Raw genomic sequence first — 23,054 nt, 5'->3', positions numbered from 1 at the left:
TTTTTGGAAGTCTTAAAGGGGCAGGACAGGTCACTTAGACCAGAGGCAGGGAATCTGGGGATCTCTGGGCACTCTAACCCCCTGGGCAGCAGGGAGCACAGAGGCCCCTTACGGAGATAAATAGCCTCCCGGCCGCTCCCCCTCCAACGGGGCTCCACCATTTTGGAGGAACAGCCCCAGCCAGGCCAAGCCCACAGCAACAGCAGAGATAAACCCCATAGCAACTGGGCAGGAAGCAGAAGCCCTGTCTGTGCACAGCTGCCCAGCACAAGCCACTAGAGGTTGCTATTCTCCCAGGAGAAGGCCACAAACCAACAAGAAGGGAAGCTCTTCCAGCGGTCACTTGTACCAGCTCTGCAAACTATCTCTATCACCGTGAAAAGGCAAAACTACAGGCAGACAAAGATCACAGAGACAACACCTGAGAGGGAGACAGACCTAACTAGTCCTCCTGAGAAAGAATTCAAAATAAAAATCATGAACATGCTGACAGACATGCAGAGAAAAATGCAAGAGCAATGGGATGAGATGCAGAGAAAAATGCAAGAGCAGTGGGATGAGATGCAGAGAAAAATGCAAGAGCAGTGGGATGAAGTCCGGAAGGAGATCACAGATGTCAGGAAAGAGATCACAGAAGTGAAACAATCCCTGGAAGGATTTATAAGCAGAATGGATAAGATGCAAGAGGCCATTGAAGGAATAGAAGCCAGAGAACAGGAACGTATACAAGCTGACATAGAGAGAGATAAAAGGATCTCCAGGAATGAAATAACACTAAGAGAAATATGTGACCAATACAAAAGGAATAACATTCGTATTATAGGGATACCAGAAGAGGAAGAAAGAGGAAAAGGGATAGAAAGTGTCTTTGAAGAAATAATTGCTGAAAACTTCCCCAAACTGGGGGAGGAAATAATCGAACAGACCATGGAATTACACAGAACCCCCAACAGAAAGGATCCAAGAAGGACAACACCAAGACACATAGTAATTAAAATGGCAAGGATCAAGGACAAGGAAAGAGTTTTAAAGGCAGCTAGAGAGAAAAAGGTCACCTATAAAGGAAAACCAATCAGGCTAACATCAGACTTCTCGACAGAAACCCTACAGGCCAGAAGAGAATGGCATGATATACTTAATGCAATGAAACAGAAGGGCCTTGAACCAAGGATACTGTATCCAGCATGACTATCATTTAAATATGATGGTGGGATTAAACAATTCCCAGACAAGCAAAAGCTGAGGGAATTTGCTTCCCACAAACCACCTCTACAGGGCATCCTACAGGGACTGCTCTAGATGGGAGCACCCCTAAAAAGAGCACAGAACAAAACACACAACATATGAAGAATGGAGGAGGAGGAATAAGAAGGGAGAGAAGAAAAGAATCTCCAGACAGTGTATATAACAGCTCAATAAGCGAGCTAAGTTAGGCAGTAAGATACTAAAGAAGCTAACCTTGAACCTTTGGTAACCACGAATCTAAAGCCTGAAATGGCAATAAGTACATATCTCTCAATAGTCACCCTAAATGTAAATGGACTTAATGCACCAATCAAAAGACAGAGTAATAGAATGGATAAAAAAGCAAGACCCATCTATATGCTGCTTACAAGAAACTCACCTTAAACCCAAAGATAAGCATAGACTAAAAGTCAAGGGATGGAAAAACATATTTCAGGCAAACAACAGTGAGAAGAAAGCAGGGGTTGCAGTACTAATATCAGACAAAATAGACTTCAAAACAAAGAAAGTAACAAGAGATAAAGAAGGACACTACATAATGATAAAGGGCTCAGTCCAACAAGAGGATATAACCATTCTAAATATATATGCACCCAATACAGGAGCACCAGCATATGTGAAGCAAATACTAACAGAATTAAAGAGGGAAATAGACTGCAATGCATTCATTGTAGGAGACTTCAACACACCACTCACCCCAAAGGATAGATCCACCGGGCAGAAAATAAGTAAAGACACACAGGCACTGAACAACACACTAGAACAGATGGACCTAATAGACATCTATAGAACTCTACATCCAAAAGCAACAGGATATACATTCTTCTCAAGTGCACATGGAACATTCTCCAGAATAGACCACATACTAGCTCACAAAAAGAGCCTCAGTAAATTCCAAAATATTGAAATTCTACCAACCAATTTTTCAGACCACAAAGGTATGAAAGTAGAAATAAATTCTACAAAGAAAACAAAAAGGCTCACAAACACATGGAGGCTTAACAACATGCTACTAAATAATCAATGGATCAATGAACAAATCAAAATAGAGATCAAGGAATATATAGAAACAAATGACAACAACAACACTAAGCCCCAACTTCTGTGGGATGCAGCGAAAGCAATCTTAAGAGGAAAGTATATAGCAATCCAGGCACACTTGAAGAAGGAAGAACAATCCCAAATGAATAGTCTAACATCACAATTATTAAAACTGGAAAAAGAAGAACAAAGGAGGCCTAAAGTCAGCAGAAGGAGGGACATAATAAAGATCAGAGAAGAAATAAACAAAATTGAGAAGAATAAAACAATAGCAAAAATCAACGAAACCAAGAGCTGGTTCTTTGAGAAAATAAACAAAATAGATAAGCCTCTAGCCCAACTTATTAAGAGAAAAAGAGAGTCAACACAAATCAACATAATCAGAAATGAGAATGGAAAAATCACGACAGACTCCACAGAAATACAAAGAATTATTAAAGACTACTATGAAAACCTATATGCCAACAAGCTGGAAAACCTAGAAGAAATGGACAACTTCCTAGAAAAATACAACCTCCCAAGACTGACCAAGGAAGAAACACAAAAGTTAAACAAACCAATTACAAGCAAAGAAATTGAAACAATAATCAAAAAACTACCCAAGAACAAAACCCCGAGGCCGGACGGATTTACCTCGGAATTTTATCAGACACACAGAGAAGACATAATACCCATTCTCCTTAAAGTGTTCCACAAAATAGAAGGAGAGGGAATACTCCCAAACTCATTCTATGAGGCCAACATCACCCTAATACCAAAACCAGGCAAAGACCCCACCAAAAAAGAAAATTACAGACCAATATCCCTGATGAATGTAGATGCAAAAATACTCAATAAAATATTAGCAAACAGAATTCAACAGTTTATCAAAAGGATCATACACCATGACCAAGTGGGGTTCATCCCAGGGATGCAAGGATGGTACAACATTCGAAAATCCATCAACATCATCCACCACATCAACAAAAAGAAAGACAAAAACCACATGATCATCTCCATAGATGCTGAAAAAGCATTTGACAAAATTCAACATCCATTCATGATAAAAACTCTCAGCAAAATGGGAATAGAGGGCAAGTACCTCAACATAATAAAGGCCATATATGATAAACCCACAGCAAGCATTATACTGAACAGCGAGAAGCTGAAAGCATTTCCACTGAGATTGGGAACCAGACAGGGATGCCCACTCTCCCCACTGTTATTTAACATAGTACTGGAGGTCCTAGCCACGGCAATCAGACAAAACAAAGAAATACATGGAATCCAGATTGGTAAAGAAGAAGTTAAACTGTCACTATTTGCAGATGATATGATACTGTACATAAAAAACCCTAAAGACTCCACTCCAAAACTACTAGAACTGATATCGGAATGCAGCAAAGTTGCAGGATACAAAATTAACACACAGAAATCTGTAGCTTTCCTATACACTAACAACGAATCAATAGAAAGAGAAATCAGGAAAACAATTCCATTCACCATTGCATCAAAAAGAATAAAATACCTAGGAATAAACCTAACCAAAGAAGTGAAAGACTTATACTCTGAAAACTACAAGTCACTCTTAAGAGAAATTAAAGGGGACACTAATAAATGGAAACTCATCCCATGCTCATGGCTAGGAAGAATTAATATCGTCAAAATGGCCATCCTGCCCAAAGCAATATAGAGATTTGATGCAATCCCTCTCAAATTACCAGCAACATTCTTCAATGAATTGGAACAAATAATTCAAAAATTCATATGGAAACACCAAAGACCCCGAATAGCCAAAGCAATCCTGAAAAAGAAGAATAAAGAAGGGGGGATCTCACTCCCCAACTTCAAGCTCTACTACAAAGCCATAGTAATCAAGACAATTTGGTACTGGCACAAGAACAGAGCCACAGACCAGTGGAACAGATTAGAGACCCCAGAAATTAACCCAAACATATATGGTCAATTAATATTTGATAAAGGAGCCATGGACATACAATGGCAAAATGACAGTCTCTTCAACAGATGGTGCTGGCAAAACTGGACAGCTACATGTAGGAGAATGAAACTGGACCATTGTCTAACCCCATATACAAAGGTAAACTCAAAATGGATCAAAGACCTGAATGTAAGGCATGAAACCATTAAACTCTTGGAAAAAAACATAGGCAAAAACCTCTTAGACATAAACATGAGTGATCTCTTCTTGAACATATCTCCCCGGGCAAGGAAAACAACAGCAAAAATGAGCAAGTGGGACTACATTAAGCAGAAAAGCTTCTGTACAGCGAAAGACACCATCAATAGAACAAAAAGGAACCCTACAGTATGGGAGAATATATTTGAAAATGACAGATCCGATAAAGGCTTGACGTCCAGAATATATAAAGAGCTCACACGCCTCAACAAACAAAAAACAAATAACCCAATTAAAAAATGGGCAGAGGAACTGAACAGACAGTTCTCCAAAAAAGAAATACAGATGGCCAAGAGACACATGAAAAGATGCTCCACATCGCTAATTATCAGAGAAATGCAAATTAAAACTACAATGAGGTATCACCTCACACCAGTAAGGATAGCTGCCATCCAAAAGACAAACAACAACAAATGTTGGCAAGGCTGTGGAGAAAGGGGAACCCTCCTACACTGCTGGTGGGAATGTAAATTAGTTCAACCATTGTGGAAAGCAGTATGGAGGTGCATCAAAATGCTCAAAACAGACCTACCATTTGACCCAGGAATTCCACTCCTAGGAATTTACCCTAAGAACGCAGCAATCAAGTTTGAGAAAGACAGATGCACTCCTATGTTTATCGCAGCACTATTTACAATAGCCAAGAATTGGAAGCAACCTAAATGTCCATCGGTAGATGAATGGATAAAGAAGATGTGGTACATATACACAATGGAATACTACTCAGCCATAAGAAGTGGAAAAATCCAACCATTTGCAGCAACATGGATGGAGTTGGAAAGTATTATGCTCAGTGAAATAAGCCAAGCGGAGAAAGAGAAATACCAAATGATTTCACTCATCTGAGGAGTATAGGAACAAAGGAAAAACTGAAAGAACAAAACAGCAGCAGAATTACAGAACCCAAAAATGGACTAACAGGTACCAAAGGGAAAGGAACTGGGGAGGATGGGTGAGCAGGGAGGGATAAGGGGGGGGAAGAAGAAGGGGGGTATTAAGATTAGCATGCATGGGGGGGAGGGAGAAAGGGGAGGGTGGGCTGCACAACACAGAGAGGACAAGTAGTGACTCTACAACATTTTGCTAAGCTGATGGACAGTAACCATAATGTGGTTGTTAGGGGGGACCTGATATAGGGGAGAGCATAGTAAACATAGTATTCTTCATGTAAGTGTAGATTAAAAATTAAAAAAAAAAAAAGAAAGAAAGAAAGAAAGAAAAGGGGGATTACTCCTTAACAGGATAAAACTATTGGTAAATCAAAGATCAACGCATGCTTTAAATATCCTTAATGTTGATCACTTAAAGGGTGTCAGATGATCAGCTATGGAGGTACTCTTTTCTGATAATATTCCTTTCTCTTAATTAAAAAAAAAAAAAAAAAGCAGTTACTGTGTGCTGACCTCCAATGAGTTCTGCACAGTGGTATAGAGGGCAAGTCAAAGTGTGGGCAAAGGGTCTGTTTGTTTCTATGCAGAAGATCAAGGCCTAGCTTGGATACCCAGAAAATGAACTAAGATACGATATGAGGAGGAGCTTCCGGCATCAGCACTCTCTGGAGGACTTGTGCCGGGGGATGATCATCAAAAAGCCTCTACAGGGATCCGGACGATGCTGTGGTTGTGGCTGCATCCAGCCCACCGTCTCCTGGACTTGCCATAGGAATGAGGAGGGAGATGTCTAGGCTGGCATTTGCATACAGTGAGACAACGAATTTGACCGGATCTGTACTGTTGGAACTCAACCAGGAGTTGGGAGGGGTGCAAGTTGTAGCACTCCAAAATCTCATGACTATAGACTATCTATGGTTAAAAGAACATATGGGATGTGAACAGATCCCAGAAATGGGCTGCTTTAATTTGTCTGATGGTTCAAGTACAGTTGGACAATATCCATCATATCACAGATAAATTTTCACAAATGCCTAGGGTGCCTAAATGATTTTCTTGGCTTCACTGGAGATGGATAGTAATTATAGATTTGCTTTGTTTATGTCACCGTATTCCTATTATGTTAATATGTGTGTGCAAATTAGTTAGTAGTTTAAAACCTATACATACCTAAGGTACTATACAAGAAGATATGTCAAAGAAATAATCAATCCTCCCATGTTTCCTTCATATGCTACATCTATAGCTTTTCTTCTTCCTTCCTAATTACAACCCTTAAATAGAATTCGTGCCTCATATCGAATTTACCGAGTATCATAATTCCTCCAGGTGGTAAAGATACCTCGAGACAAGTGCTGGGCATAGAAGCCACAAGGCATAAATCTGCAAAGAAGTAAAAAAGCTAACCTTTGCAAACAATATGGCTTCTCTCTCACTTACCAACTTTACATTTCCCTGTATGGCCCCGGAAGATGACTGGTTAGCCAGAGACGGGTAAGATTCCTCAAGGGAGGAACAACCTAAGACAGGCACAGTCGCAGGGGGGCCATCAGGTGAGAATTTGGGGATCAACAGAGGTGAGGCTCAGAACCTCACCCCCCCTGCTTTGAGAGAAATCTTCTGCATCCGTGGATGTCCTGCTGCCCTTGTCTAGCCTGGATTAATACTTAGTCCATAGGCACACACCTGATCATCTGATCATCTACATTTGCCTTCTTACAGCACTAAACTATGTTTTCTACCTTTATCTTGCATCTACCTACCACTTCAGCATTTTATTAAAAATAAAAATAATAATAACAATAGGAGAAATGTGGGATCAACATATAAATCAAGTACAAAAATCAAACGAATATTCATATTTGACCTGATTGTTTATAGGTCATAATGCATGATCAAAACCGAAAGTTTCTGTGATGAATGCCCTTTTACTGTTCACCATGTAAGAATTTATTCACTATGTAAGAATTCGTTCACCATATAAGAACTTGTTCATTATGCTTCAGAAGATTGGAGACTGACGAGAATTAGGCTTGAGATGGATTAATGATTGTACATTGAGCGTTGACCCCCCTATACTGAATTTTATTGTTGTTAACAACCATTTGATCAATAAATATGAGAGATGCCCTCTCAAAAAAAAAAAAATAAATAAAAAATTAAAAGATATCCAACCAAACACTAAAGAAAGTCATCAGATAACAAGGCAAAGTATAAGAGAGGAAGAAAGGAGCAGAGAGGAGCTATAAAAACAAACAGCAATTAATAAAATGGCAATTAATACATACTTATCAATAATTACCTTAAATGTAAATGCACTGAATGCAGCAATCAAAAGACAAAGAGTGGCAAAATGGATAAAGAAACAAGACCCATCTATATGCTGCCTACAGGAGACTCATTTCAGACCCAAAGACATACACAGACTAAAAGTGAAGGGATGGAAGAAGATATTTCATGCAAACAATAGGGAGAAAAAAGCAGGAGTAGCAGTACTTATATCAGATAAAACAGACTTCAAAACCAAGAAAGTAACAAGAAACAAAGATAGACATTGCACAATGGTAAAGAGGTCAGTCCAAGAAGAAGATACAACCATTGTAAATATCTTTGCGCCCAACATAGGAGCAACCAAATATGTATAACAAATACTAACAGAATTAAAGGAGGAAATAGAATACAGTACATTCATTGAAAGAGATTTTAACACAACACTCACATCAATAGACAGATCAACTAGACAGAAAATAAATAAGGAAAGAGAGGCATTGAACAACATATTAGATCAGATGGATTTAACAGATATCAACAGAACACTCCACCCAAAAGCAGCAGAATATACATTTATATCAAATGTACACAGAACATTCTCCAAAACAGATCACATACTAGGCCACAAAAAGAGCCTCAATAAATTCAAGAAGATTGAAATTGTATCAAGAAACTTCTCAGGCCACAGTGGTATGAAACTAGAAATAAATTATACAGAGAAAACAAAAAAGAATACACACATGTGGAGGCTAACCAACATGCTTTTAAATAATCAATGGATCAATGACCAAATTAAAACAGAAATAAAGCTATACATTGGAGACAAATGAAGACAAAAATACAATAGTCCAATATTTGTGGGATGCCACAAAGGCCATTCTAAGGGGGAAGTACATTGCAATATAGGCCTTCCTCAAGCAACAAGAACAATCACAAATTAACAGTGTAAATTCACAAAGAAACTAGAAAATGAAGAAAAAATGAAACCCCAAGTTAGTAGAGGGAAGGCCATAATAACAATCAGAGCAGTTGTAAATAAAACAGAATAAAACAATAGAAAAGAATCAGTGAAACCAAGAGCTGATTCTTTGAGAAAATTAAAAAAATAGATAAACCCCTAGTCAGACTTATGAAGAAAAAAGAGCACACAAAAATCAAAGTCAGAAACGAATAGTCAAAACAGATACCACAGAAATACAAAGAATTATTAGAGAATACTATGAAAAATTATATGCCAATAAATTGGACAACCTAGAAGAAATAGACAAATTCCTAGAAAATTACTACCTTCCAAGACTGACCCATGAAGAAAGAAAATCTGAACAGACCAATCACCAGCAATGAAATAGAATTGGTAATCAAAAAACTCCCAACACATGACATAAACAAAAGTCCGTAACCACATGACTTCGCAGCTGAATTCTACCAGACATTTAAATAACAGCTAATACCTATCCTTCCAAAAAATAGAAGAGAAGGTAATACTTCCAAATTCATTCTATGAGGCCACTATCACTCTAATGCCAAAACCAGACAGACACTACAAAAAAAGAAAATTATAGACCAATATCCCTGATGAGCATAGATGCAAAATCCTCAACAAAAATACTAGCAAACCAAATTCTAAAATATATCAAAAGGATCATCCATCATGACCAAGTGGTATTTATTCCAGGGATGCAAAGATGGTATAACATTTGTAAATCAATCAATATCATATACCACATCAACAAAAAGGATAAAACCACATGATCATCTCAATAGATGCTGAGAAAGCATTTGACAAAATTCAACATCCATTCATGATAAAACTCTCAACAAAATGGGTATAGAGGGAAATTACCTCAACATGATAAAGGCCAAATACAGCAAATCAACAACTAAAATACTCAGTCACAAAAAAGCTGAAAGCTTTTTCTTGAAGATCAAGAACAAAACAAGGATGTCCACTCTCACCACTTTTATTCAACATAGTACTGGAGGTCCTAGCCACAACAATCAGACAAGACAAAGAGACAAAAAGAATAAAATACCTAGGAATAAACCTAACCTAGGAGGTGAAAGACTTGTACTCTGAAAACTGTAAGATACTCACAAGAGAAATTAAGGAAGACACAAATAAGTGGAAATCCATCCCATGCTCATAGATAGGGTGAATTAATATTGCCAAAATGACCATCCTGCCCATAGCAGTTTATAGATTCAATGCAATCCCTATCAAAATTCCAACAACATTTTTCAGGTAACTAAAACAAATAGTTCTAAAATTCATATGGAACCATAAAACAGCCTGAATAAACAAAGCAGTCCCGAGAAAGAAGAACAGAGCTGGGGGTGTTAACACTCCCTGACCTCAAGCTATACTAAAAAGCTACAGTAATCAACAATATGGTACTGGCAAAAGGATAGACTCATAGATCAATGGAACAGAATAGAGAGCCCAGATATAAACCCACATACATATAGTCAATTAATACATGATAAAAGAGCCATGAATATACAATGGGGAAAAGACAGCCTCTTCAATAACTGGTATTGGGGAAACTGGACACCTACATGCAAGAGAGTGAAGCTAGATTAATGCCTACCTCTGTACACAAAAGTAAACATGAAATGGATCAAAGACCTAAATGTAAGACATGAAGCCATAAAACTTTTAGAAGAAAACATAAGCAAAAATCACTTGAACATAAGCATGAGCAAGTTTTCTCTCGATATTTCTCCCTGGTCAAGGGAAATAAAATAAAAAATGAGCAAGAGGGACTAAATCAAACTAAAAAGCTTCTGTTCAGCAATGGACACCATCAGCAGAACAAAAAGGCCACCTACAGTATGGGAGAATATATTCTTAAAGGATTTATTCAATAAGGGGTTAACAGTGAAAATATATAAAGAACTCATATGCCTCAACACCAAGAAAAATAAAACCAAATAATCCAGTTAAAAAATGGGCAGAGGACATGAACAGACATTTCTCCAAAAAAGAAATGCAGATAGCCAACAGGCACATGAAAAGGTGCTCCACATTGCTAACCATCAGGGAAATGCAAATCAAAACCACAATGAGCTATCACCTCACACCAGTTAGAATGGCCACCATCCAAGAGACAAGACATAACAAGTGTTGACAAGGATGTGGAGAAAAGGGGCCCCTTTTACACTGGTGGTGTGAATGTAAATTGGTGCAGCTGCTGTGGAAAGCAGTATGGGGGTTCCTCAAAAAACTAGAAATAGAAATACCATATAACCCAATAATCCTACTTCTAGGAATTTACCCAAAGAAAACAAAGGCCCTGATTCCAAAGATATATGCACCCCCATGTTTACTGCTTCATTATTTGCAGTAACCAAGATATGAAAGCAACCTAAGTGTCCTTCAATAGATGAATGGATAAAGATGTGGTATATACACAAGGGAATTAATTCAGCTATAAGAAAAAAAAACCCTGCCATTTGCAACAACATGGTTGGACCTATAGGGTATTATGCTAAGTGAAATAAGCCAGGAAGAGAAAGACAAATACCATATGATTTCACTTATTTGTGGAATATAAATACAAAGCAAAATAGAATGAATAAAACAGCAGTAGATTCACAGACACTGAGAAGTGACTGGTGGTTACCATGAGGTAGGGGTTGAGGTGGGTGTGTCTAGAGGTTGAGGGGGATAAAGGGCCATAAAAATTCTCAGTCATAATGTAGGTTGGTCACAGGCATAGTAGTATAGGATGGAGAATATAGTCAATGATTCTGTAACATCTTCCTATGTTGACGTAAAGTTGCTGTACTAGTCGAGGGGAGGATTTAATAATAAGGATAACTGTTGAACTGCTGTGTTGTATACTTGAAACTAATATAAGATTGTATATTAATTATACTTCAATTTTTTAAAAAGGTAGTATATAAAAATTAGTTTAACAGCAAATATAAAGTCTTAAATTCTGTCAGTCAATCACCAAGTATTAATTAAGTACCTAATATAATGGGCTTTTTGCTAGGTTTCAATAATTACCCTATTTGTTTCCACTAAATGTATAGATGTATAATCAAGAAAAAAGAATTATCTGTTGTCTAGTGTGATTTCCTATTCTTGGAATACGCTAGATAAAATGTTCACGTTTTTGTATTTCCAGCTACATTTAAGCTCTAAAGAATGTGAGAGCTTGTGCTCATGACTTTTCCTGAAGGTAAAAGTGTTTCTGTCTAAATGCCTTTAAAACCAAGATCATGAATGTAAGGAGTAGAAGGTACCTATCTATATGGTCCCAAGTATGTCACCTTACTCTCAAACTATTTAGGGTCATCACTATCAGAAAATGTAAATCGTACCCTCACATATGCAAATTTCAGGCTTTCAGAATGAGCCAATCAGAATGTTGCATTTTTCCCCCTGTCCTTATCAGCAGCCACTATAGTAAAATTAAAAAGTAATCACTGATAGTTACGTTGTGTATTATAGCTCACATGGGACATTTACTTATACTATCTGAAATGGGGTATTAAAATAGATGAACAAATTTATATCTGGCCTGTGAGGCCACTGTTGCTTCTTTTATATCTTCGGGAGTTACTAATGTAATTTGGCAGTACATTAAAAATGGAGCCTTTTTTTTTTTTTTATATTACTTTGGTTTTTCAAAGAATTCACTAGCATGGCACAAATTTCTTCTGTTCAGATATAATGAACATCAAAACTTCACATACAACACAATTAATGACACCAGTCTTGCTGAACTAACTTCTATGGCCTGACCGGTTTGTATATTGTCTCTGGGTTGTCTGAGGAAGTATAAATAGAATTGTGATTCTATGAACAAGCCAAGTCTAGCAGGTACCATTTACATAGACTAGAATATAAATAGTATCCTCTGAAGCTATATAATGTGGTGTTCTTAAATTGAGTTTTCTCCATCTTTTTCCAGTCTCAAAAACAAAGATACTGATTCTTATATCATATGATAGAAAACTATTAATAGTTCAACACAACTAACAAAGTATAAAGACTTAAACCTAATAGCTTCCATTCTATATGAGGGTGAGGATGTGGTGGCTGGAGAAGATATTTAAAATAACACTTTAGGGAGAGAAAAGAAGCATCAGCTAGGGATCATTAGTAGGACCAGTTCTGAGAGGAATTAACAGTAAATGCACAGTATTGGATGACAAACACTAGCCTGCTTTGACACAGGGTCTTTATCATTTTTTATAGGGTTGTGCCATTCTTCTTAATCTCCTGATAGGCATAGGTATGATTGTTAAACTATTCCTACAGCTTTTGAAAAATCCTGTCTTTAATTTCTGTTCATAAAGAATGATGAGTCATATAACCTTTAAAAGTAATGTAAAATATTGTACTTGAGAGGGTTTTTTTAAAACAGGTAATTAACCATACATTTACATATTTTAATCTACTTTTAAGTACAAGAGACATTGGCAAATGACTCAGTAAAGAAAAGTGTTCTATTTAAATTGGATAAAATGATTGTCTACTGGTGTTTATTGCTGTATTCCAAGAAGGCAACTATTTGTGAATCCAATTTAGTTTACTGGATGGTAAATAGTACTCAAAGCTTTTATCATTGTTTGTCAGGGCACCCATTGAAATTGACTCCATAACTTTGAGAAACTTTAATTTTACACCATACAGAATGTTTAAAAAATCTTTTTCTTTCAGTCTAAACCTATGACATTACCTTGAGGCATTATCATTCCTGAAAACCTGATTGCATTAAGCGTCAATGATATTTCAGCAACACTTTCCTGCTCTAACATTTCTTCCAATCCATAGGGAGCAAAAAGGAGCCAATGATCTTTTCATATCTAATACTTTTCCTATATAAACTTTATAAACATTTGCCATTTCCAGCATCAACAATTCAAATAGATATCTTACTGATGGAAAGTCCATGATTAGAAGTAGTGACCTCAATACCTTCTTCTTTAATAACAGAGAGCAACTTCGTATATGTATATCCATTTTGAAAACCTTTACTGTTGTACTCAGAAGAAAATATATGATTTTTAAAAGTGGTACATTTAAAATACTAATAATATCCTGTACGCTACTACTGCAATGATTAGGCTAAATCACAAAATATTAAGAAGGCTGTTGACATTTGCTCACTCATTTTTTTTCCATAACAATGATGCCTTTGTCTAAATTATCTAATAAATGCCTCTTCCTGTTCTTACAGTCTTAAGAGCCTATGGTCTCATTATAAGGAGCAATCATGCACATATAGATGTTAATTGAACTTACATGGTATCCTCATGAGGAGAGCCCCACCCATATCACTAGGATCCATTTGATTACTCTTGTTTAATCTGATCCAAGTGTTACCTCCAAGTCCCCATATCAGAGCCTTCTATCTTTAAACATGATCTCAACCAAGGTTCATTGAGTCATAAAAATATCTTCATTTCTGAGTGATGGAAAGCGACTTGCTTGAAGGCACCAGTCAAATCATATTTTCATTATTTTTCCTAGATATCTTCCGCAATTAGATCTAGAAAGCTTTTTAGAGTAAGTTGTGCAAGGTTGAATTTATTCACCACTGAAATAGCACACTGCCCTCTGATTTTCAAGCAGTTGTATGATATCCTTTCATAGAAGCATATAGAATGCTAAATTAAATCCTAACAGTTCTAAAAAGCAAGATCATTGACAACTAGAATCTACTTGAATTTCCCTGATGATAGTAATCTTGAGCATCTTTTGATTTGTCTGTTGGCCATCTGTATGTTTTCTTTAGAAAAATGCCTATTCAAGTCCTCTGCTCATTTCTTAATGAGATTATTTGGTTTTTGGTATTGAGTTGTATGAGTTCTTTATATACTTTGTATATTAATCCCTTATCAGGTACATCATATGCAAATATCTTCGCCCATTCAATAAGTTGTCTTTTTGTCTTGTTGATGGTTTCCTTCACTGTGCAAAAGCTTTTCAGTTTGATGTAGTCCTAATTGTTTATCTTTGCTTTTTTTGCCCTTGCCTAATGAGACAGATCCAGAAAAATATTGCTAAGATTGATGTCCAAAATATTACTGCCTATATTTTCTTTAAGGAATTTTATGACTTCAAGTGTTACATTTAGGTCTTTAATCCATTTTGAGTTATTTTGTGTATTGTGTAAGAAATTGGTCCAGTTTCATTCTTTTGCATGTAGCTGTTCAATTTTCCCCACACTATTTATTGAAGAAACTGTCTTTTCCCCCCCATTGTATATCCTTAACTTCTTTGTCATAGATTGATTGGCCATATAAGGGATTATTTCTGGGCTCACTATTTCTTTCCATTGATCTGTGTCTGTTTTTTTGTGCCAGTGCCAGTACCATACTGCTTTGATTACTATTGCTTTGAAATCTGAGATTGTGATACCTCTAGCTTTGTTCTTCTTTATCAAGACTGCTTTAGCTATTTGGGGTCTTTAGAGGTTCCATATAAATATTAGGATTATTTGTTCTGTGAAAAAAAATGCTATTTGTATTTTGATAGGGATTGCATTGAATCTGTAGATTGCTTTGCATATTATGGACTTTTAAAAATATTGATTCTTCCTATCCATGAGCATAGTATACCTTTCCATTTATTTGTATCTTCTTCAGTTTCTTTCATCAATGTCTTATAGTTTTCAGTCTTTCAAGTCTTTCACCTCCTTGTTTAAATTTATTACTAGGTATTTTGTTCTACTTGATGCAATTGTAAGTGGAATTGTTTTCTTAATTTCTCTTTCTGCTAGTTTGTTATAGTGTATAGAAATGTAGCAGATTTATGTATATAATTTTATATCCTACATGAATTACTAAATTCATTCATTAGTTCTAATAATTTTTTGATGGAGTCTTTAGGATTTTCTATTTTTAGTACCATATCATCTGCAGCATGGCGATCAGAATAATCTTTTTAAATCAAAGATGGGATCATGTCACTCCTCTGTTTTTCCCATTTTATATAGAATGAAATTTTACCAACACCCGCCCCCAACCACACATCTGCACACACACACACACACACACACACACACACACACACACACAATCTCCTCAGAGTCACTATAGTATAGTTGCAGTGGTCTTCTCAAACTACACAGGCTTAGTTCACCAAGTTTGTTGATAGAGCACAGCCTCTGCTCTTGAACATTCTAGCCCTGGATCTTCATATGGCTGGCTCCTTCTTATTACTGAGGTCTTAATTTAAACATCACTTCCTCAAAGAGAAAGTAACTAACACCAATCCAAATGAGCTCTCCTCCCCAGTCATACTTCATCATACATCATACCATCCTGTTTTCTTTTATTCATGGAATTTATTATTATCTCAAACTATCTTGCTCAATTTTTATTATTTATGTATTGTCCCTCCTCAATAGAATGTAGTTCCCATGAAAGCAAGGTCCTTGTTTGTCCTATGCACATCTGTATTTCCAGTCTCTAATAGAATGCCTGATACATGACAAGGTCTTAATAAGTATTTGTTGAATAAAGTAGCTGAGCCAAAACCAGACTAAATCCATGAATCATTTGGGTCCTAATCCAGAGTATTCCCCACCATTCCATTTATCCTGCCTTCCATGAAAGCACTTATACCATTGTAACTCCAATAAAAATTGATGTCCAGAATAATGGTATTACCATGTGCTGTAGGGTTCTCTTATCAAAGAAAAATTTCATTTAGCTCAATAAACTAAACTAATTAAAGCAGATATGTCATGGTATGTTATTATATTATGTTAATACATTTAGAAAGATTTCCAACTAAAAAGACTTTGTGCTTTTTCTTTAGTTAATCAGAAAATTAAATTAACCCACAGGTATTCATTCCCCAAAAGTCCTTGTTAATTAGAATAGTTCTGTAAATCTCTATTATTAGCAGAATTTGTCATCTGTTTCATTACCATGTTTATTAGAGCAGTCTGAGCAGGGTGTCTTTGCTTATATCCTGGTATGTGTGTCCCAGTAAAAAGAAAAGCATTTCCTGAATTCTCGGTTTTTCCCTATTCTTTGACACAGGCATATTTCATGCAGTTATGTAACAACTTAGTTTTCTTGTGTCAGTTCCCTGTATAACGTAGTAATGATATTACTGACTTGGCTATTAAGTAAAATAATTAAATTTAGGATCTATTTAAAATGAAAGCATTAGTCCATTGCAACATTGTGATAACAGAAAATTGAAAACTTAAAAGTCCATCAATAAAGGACTACTTAAATATAGTATATCCGTACAATGGACTGTTATGCAGCAATAAAAAATAATGAGGATATTCTCTGTTTACCAACATAGAAAGATCTCCAAGTGAAGAAACTTGGTCCAGAATAGCCTGCATAGTATGATACTTTTTACAAAAACAAAATAAATAGAAAAAAATGAATGTATTTTGCTTATATACACATACAGAAATTCTGGAAGGATATGCAAGAAAGCAGTAATAGTGATAACCAGATTGGAAAGTTGTAGGACTAAAAACTGGATGAATGGGAGATAAGAAGTAAGAGGGAGTTTTTTATAGCATACCTTTTCATATACTTATATTTTTGGACTATATGTATGTATTACCTATTCAAAAAGTTAAATTAAAAAAAAACAAGCACAACTAAAAGTGATGTGTGATGCTGGACTAGACCCCATACTGGATGAAAATGCCATAAAAGACATTAGGATAAATAGCAAAATTGGAATATGAAGTACAGATTAGAGAAAATAACAATATTAAGTTTTTTAACTTATCAAATATACCATGTTACCTAAAAGAATGTCCTTGTTCTTAGGAAATACACACTGAATTATTAAGGAGGAGAGGGCATAATAGATGCAACTTATGTTCAAAATGCCTGAAAGAACAAATAATAATATGTGTATATATACATGGGAGGAATGATAAAGAAATTGTAGCAAAATGTTTAAAACTTGTAAATCTGGAGAAACAGTGTATGGGAGTTCTGTTCTTTTCAAACTTTTCTGTTAGTTTAAAATTGTCTCCAAGTAAGAAGTTAATTTTTTTTTTTAATTAGCACTCTGGAAATTACTTAATTACAAGGAAGACCACAGTGCAAGAGCCTCTTCTATGAATCTTAAAAGAGTTCTGGTTTTTACCTAGTCATACTTTTCACTTTGTGGTGAAGTTTTTGCAATCAGTTTTCTGTATTTTTTATGCCTGGTAATACTTAGCCAGAGGCAGTGGCAAAGATGGTAAACGCTGTCCACCTTGAGGTTGAAAAACACCTGCCTTCCTGCCTCTCATCCTGCTATGTATCTTCTTCAATTGTATCTACTCTGCAATCTAGAGATGACATCAATAAAACAATGACAAAACATGACATTTAAAAAATACCTTGAACATAATTTTCTAAGGATATTAATTATCATGAGGTTGTTCTGTATAGTGTATAGTTAATTTAGTAGCAGTAAGGCTACAGAGATATTTAATCTAGTTGTTTGACATTGAGTGACAGAATTTCTGATTATTAGTTTTCAGTTAGATATGGTGCCAATTGTATGAATTAACCATCTCTACTATAATTGATTTATCATTATAGATGTATGAAGATGTTTTGATTCTAGCCAGACTGGCCTCTTAAGGGATTAGGTAATGAAGCTATGTCATAATAAAGTGAAGAGCAGATTATGTGTTTTGTATAAACTGTCCAGAGAAACTTTGAATTTTATTAATTTGTATTTTAAGTAAGCTAAATTTCGTGGTTCTGGATGAAGTTACCCCTAAGGTCTTACCTAACAAATAACACCAAACAAATGTGGTATCAACTGAATTGTTAGTGTTTGTTTCTTTTCTGCTTAGGGAAGCTCATGATTTTGTGATTTTTTAGAAATCTGGAATATAGGAATAGTAATTATTCCCAGCCCTTTAACTTCTCACTTTACAAAAAGTTTGGGAAGAATTGAGAAAAAATGGCTCTGATTTATCTTAAGCTCTTAAGTAGAAGTACTTGATTAGCATTAACAGTGTCTTTTTCTGCAACTAAGACAGAAAGCTGTATTTGCTATTTCTTCCCACAGCTTCTCCACCTATTTCACACCTACGAAAACTAGGTCCCAGTGAGAGTCATGTGAGTGTCTTGGGCCTCATTGGCTGAATAATGCCCATGCCTATAAGTGCCTCTTAAGATTTAGTGAGGTACTTCATATGTTCATACAATAAATTGTTTGAAAGGCTATGGAATAGGTTATGCTCGTGAATACTGTTAGTTGTGAAGAGTGTTTTTAAAGGGTCTGTAAACCACTTAGATCATCACATTTCAAAAACTCTGAAAATACCAAAAATATAAGTGCACTTCAATATTATTGAACATTGTTCAATACTTTTTTGATGATTTAGAAAACATTTCAGAATCTTGCAGTTTTTCAAGGTCATTATTTTGAGAACAGTTCTCATAACTCTCTAGATAAAGAAGATAGAAACTAGACTGTCTATACTGATTCATGATAGCTCTTCTACATTCTCAATACAATTACATATTTATTTGTATTAATAAATACAAAAAGTGGAAAACAATTTTTTTATTTTTCAGAAAGTTGAGCTTCATATGATACCTAAGAATAAAGTATCTCAAGGATCTACAGATATATCCAAAAAAAAGTGTAGTAAAACTGCATTCACTTAGGATTTTCAGTAATTTATACCACAAAGTTGTGATTCTTTAGAATAAAGCTCAAAATAATCTCTTCTATTGTAAATCATTTATTCATAAACAAAGATTTTTTCAACCAAAAATAAATTACTTTTTCAAACAGGAAACCCAAGGAATTATATCTAATTGTGGTTTACTTACCATTTATATATAATTATTTTCAAATTTTCAATCCAGTTAATTCTTATATTAATTCTTATATTACCTAAAATGTTTATAGACATATTATATTGTTGCATAATGTTATCCTATTATAAATGGTAATGGTATCACTAACTTAGCTCATTTTACTTATTTAGCACCTGTTTGTTCTTAGTTTATAGTTAACTCCCTTTATAGTACAACTTGTACTTGGAAGTAATAAAATCAGATTTCTTTATAAATATTTATGGTATAGACCTTTTCCTAAATAAGACTGTAACCCTTTCCTAGTTATTCCTAATAAAGTCTGCTTACATCTCTATTTTTCCTATGTAGCAGTGTGTACTGCATACTCCCTAGGAAATATAATTCTAGGTATTTATGCCCTAACTCCCAATTAATCAAAATCCTGTTAACTGCCATATAGGTCCTGGGGTTACAAAGTATGGAAAGTTAGTTATTTAAAGAGGTAAGAAGATGGTTCTGGTATGAAGCCTTCTTAGCATCTATAGTCATATGGTCAGAAGGGATCATTAAGTGAATGAGTGATGCTCATTCTGGGTTGATACTGGTATCTTCTTGAATATCAATCTTTCCAGGAAGGGTCTTCTTTTTTGTTATCATATCTATGGTTGTCTCTTGTTGAAAGTATCTGTTAGGTAGCAGAAGGCAGAACATGCTTTTTGAGATTCTTAGACTCTTTAAGACCTTAAAGTTCAAGATCTCCCTTTTCCCTCTTTCTTGATCTTAGATGAGATTGAAGTTTGTAAGTCTTCAGCCACATCTGTCCCCATAAAGGTACAAACTTATGGTTTCAGAAGTTCTAGCCCTTATTAAAAAGCACTATCCAATCTTTTGCAGATGTTCTGTAGGCCAGTTTTCATCACAAAAAACTTAATTCCACTGTCATGTGCCAAATTTAAAGTACCATATTAGGTTACTCTGTAGTCAAAACAACCAAGCCCTGATCCGGACTGCTGTAAGACAAGAGCCCATTGCACTGTCCCCTTCGTTCTGCGCATGCATTCTGTGGTAGCTTTCCCTTTTGCCAGCTGACAGATAGTCTAGAGGAAATAGTGGCTCCTTTGTGAAAAGTAACCAGATTAGGTTATTTGTAACAAGCCAACTAAAATCAGTAATTCTTGACATTGGCATGAAGTATTGTAACAGAATAGTCGTTACATTTTTATTGTGCTATTGTAATTTTCTGTAGTGAAACACCCAAGACTCATTATTTATATTTTTCAAATTTATGGCTATTTAACTGTATCCAAGATATCACTGCCAGGAATGCAGTCAGACTTGAAGCTTTATTAAAGATCCATGATCCAGTCCTCACAAACACTTCCTTTAGCTCATAGTTTTCTGCGCAAGTATTTGTACTGTCCAAAAAGGTAGTGCTGCCATTTACATTCATTCCCAAAAAAATGTGAACAACCTAGCTGTAACTCTAACAAAACTCAAATATGCTAAAATTTATCAAAAAAAGTGTGGTTTTTTTTGCAATGACTTTGCACCTTGATTCCCAAGTGCTCATTTACAGAATATGGAACTCATGGTCTGTCTCTCTTTGGATGATGAAAAAGGAAAGAACTTCAAACTTTACTGAGTAAGCTTGTATACTGAGTGTTACAAAGAGGAGTCAGTTTGCCTATCTTTGGCTCTAATTGCAGAAAGTGAAGTCACTGCTTTTCCTGTCTTGGATCAAAAACAAGAAGAAATTGTTGATACCAATGGAGCTGGAGATGCATTTGTTGGAGGTACAGACTCATTTATTTAATACTATTTTATAAGTTAAACATTTCCTTTAACCCTGTCTCTACCATATAGCCAAGATTTAAGAGTTTAATAACTTTAATTTCTTCTTTTAAATAATTAACTCTCTAATGTTCTTTCCATATGCTACTGTCATTGTATTATGAAGTTATTTTCTACAGGAAAAATACTTATTTTTGGCTTAAAGATAACTTGCTCTTATGCTATACCCCAGTCATTTTCACAAGATTATGTCTGTCAGCATATTGCATAAACAAGCTGCATCAAGTACAATATATAGTATATTTATAGCCCTTCAGGCTTAAATGTTAACACGTTGTTCTTTAAAACAAGTTATAGTGAATATTAAACAGTATGCTAATAACCAAGGATAATGTCTTTAGATTATATCATTTGGTTAAAACATCTGTTTCTAACACAATAGTTGGATATTATATTTATACTAGAAAGGATTAAATTTTTGTCTGGTTCAGGCTCCATAAGAACTGGCAGAATTTATAAGGACTAATCATTTTTGGAATGAGTGCTCAAAAATAAGATAAGACAGTTGGAATATTCTTGGCTTGCTGACTTATATTGATCTAAAATCTGAATCAAAGGTTCTTTTGATATGTGTAAGCTCCTTCTAGTTAAGTACAGTTAAGCTAGGTTATGGTCTCTAGAAAGCTTTAGATTCTGAATTATAACCCGGAATAGTCCCTCCTGATCCCTGTTTATTTCTCATAAGATCAAAGAAGAAAAGGACAAAAAGGCAAATGGAGCTGACCATTTTCCTCTTTTCCTTAGAAGATAATTTGAATCATAGAAAACTTATTTAAGATAGTGTGATAGTTTTAAAGAATTATTTAAAATACATTCTTTTATTTTAATGGTCTTTTTCACCAATGTAAATTTTTCATATTTCCTTCTTTAAAACTTTCCATGCTTCATCTTTAATGAGCTGTTAACCATTAGACTGGTAGCGTGCCCCATGTCCTATTCTTTGGAAAGAGTATGTATCACAGATAACATTCTACTTTACTGTAATACTTGCATCTTTTATTTCTTTGCTTTGAAAGACTCCATATTGATTAAACTAAAGTACTTTTCAGCTATTTTTCCTATTCCATACTGCTTAAAAGTTATAAATTCATGTAGGTTAAAAATAAATTATCCAGAATTATGCCAAATTCTGTAATACATTAAGGAAACAATTGATTTCCTGGTTAGGGATTTGTTAAGCCAAGAATCTTAGCACTGAAACTTTTTAACTTCTACCCTGTGCATGCATTATTTAAGTACTTTAAAATGTCTTAAACAGTAAATATTCTATTTCTTTGATATGTAGTAGGACACATGATGAGGCCATCATAGAAAGGATATTAACTTAATTAGCCACTGTGTCTGACCTTGGGGCCCTGGTCTTCCTGGCCCTGCAACACAGAGTCCCTTACAGACACCTGTAATGCTTCCAGGACCGGGTAGGAACATACACAGACTTTTGAGGGAGAAGTAAGCCATTCTTAGGATACTGAAATAAGAACAGTTAGCTACCCATTTGTATTGTGGTTAGGCTACTTCAAAGCATTTGGGGCCTTTGTTAAAGGATTTTCAGCCTCTTTTTTTAATCTCACTCTACTCACCTAGTCTCATTATATACTTATAGTTGGGGTACAGTATATTAAGTAAAAAGGGTAGAGTGTAGATAGGGGATCCATACACTTTTTGTGCAAGGCCAGATAGTGAGAATTTTAGGTTTCACGAGCCATATACAGTCTGTATTACATATTCTTCTTGCTTGTTTGTTTGCTTGCTTTTTTTTTGTTGGGGTTTAGTTCTGGTTTTTACAACACTTTATAAACATGAAAACCTTTCTTAGCTTTCCATCT

General features: G+C 35.3%; 1 protein-coding gene across 4 annotated transcripts in view; it reads left to right on the top strand.

The window, feature by feature from the left end:
- Window positions 1-23,054, top strand: part of ADK (adenosine kinase) — a 606,631-nt gene that overhangs the window by 543,687 nt on the left and 39,890 nt on the right. For 3 of the 4 annotated variants that reach the window (XM_037013272.2, XM_037013268.2, XM_037013269.2), the window contains one exon: window positions 21,084-21,170. The exons of the other annotated variant lie outside the window; for it this stretch is intronic. In XM_037013272.2, the coding sequence (XP_036869167.1) occupies window positions 21,084-21,170 (87 nt within the window). The remainder of the gene's footprint in view (window positions 1-21,083; window positions 21,171-23,054) is intronic. 4 annotated transcript variants of the gene reach the window in all.

This window comes from Manis javanica, chromosome 7 (genome assembly GCF_040802235.1).
Source record: "Manis javanica isolate MJ-LG chromosome 7, MJ_LKY, whole genome shotgun sequence".
In the NCBI taxonomy this organism is placed as follows: Eukaryota; Metazoa; Chordata; class Mammalia; order Pholidota; family Manidae; genus Manis; species Manis javanica.
The sequence above is the reverse complement of the archived record's forward strand: the minus strand, read 5'-3'. Positions and strand labels throughout refer to the sequence as shown.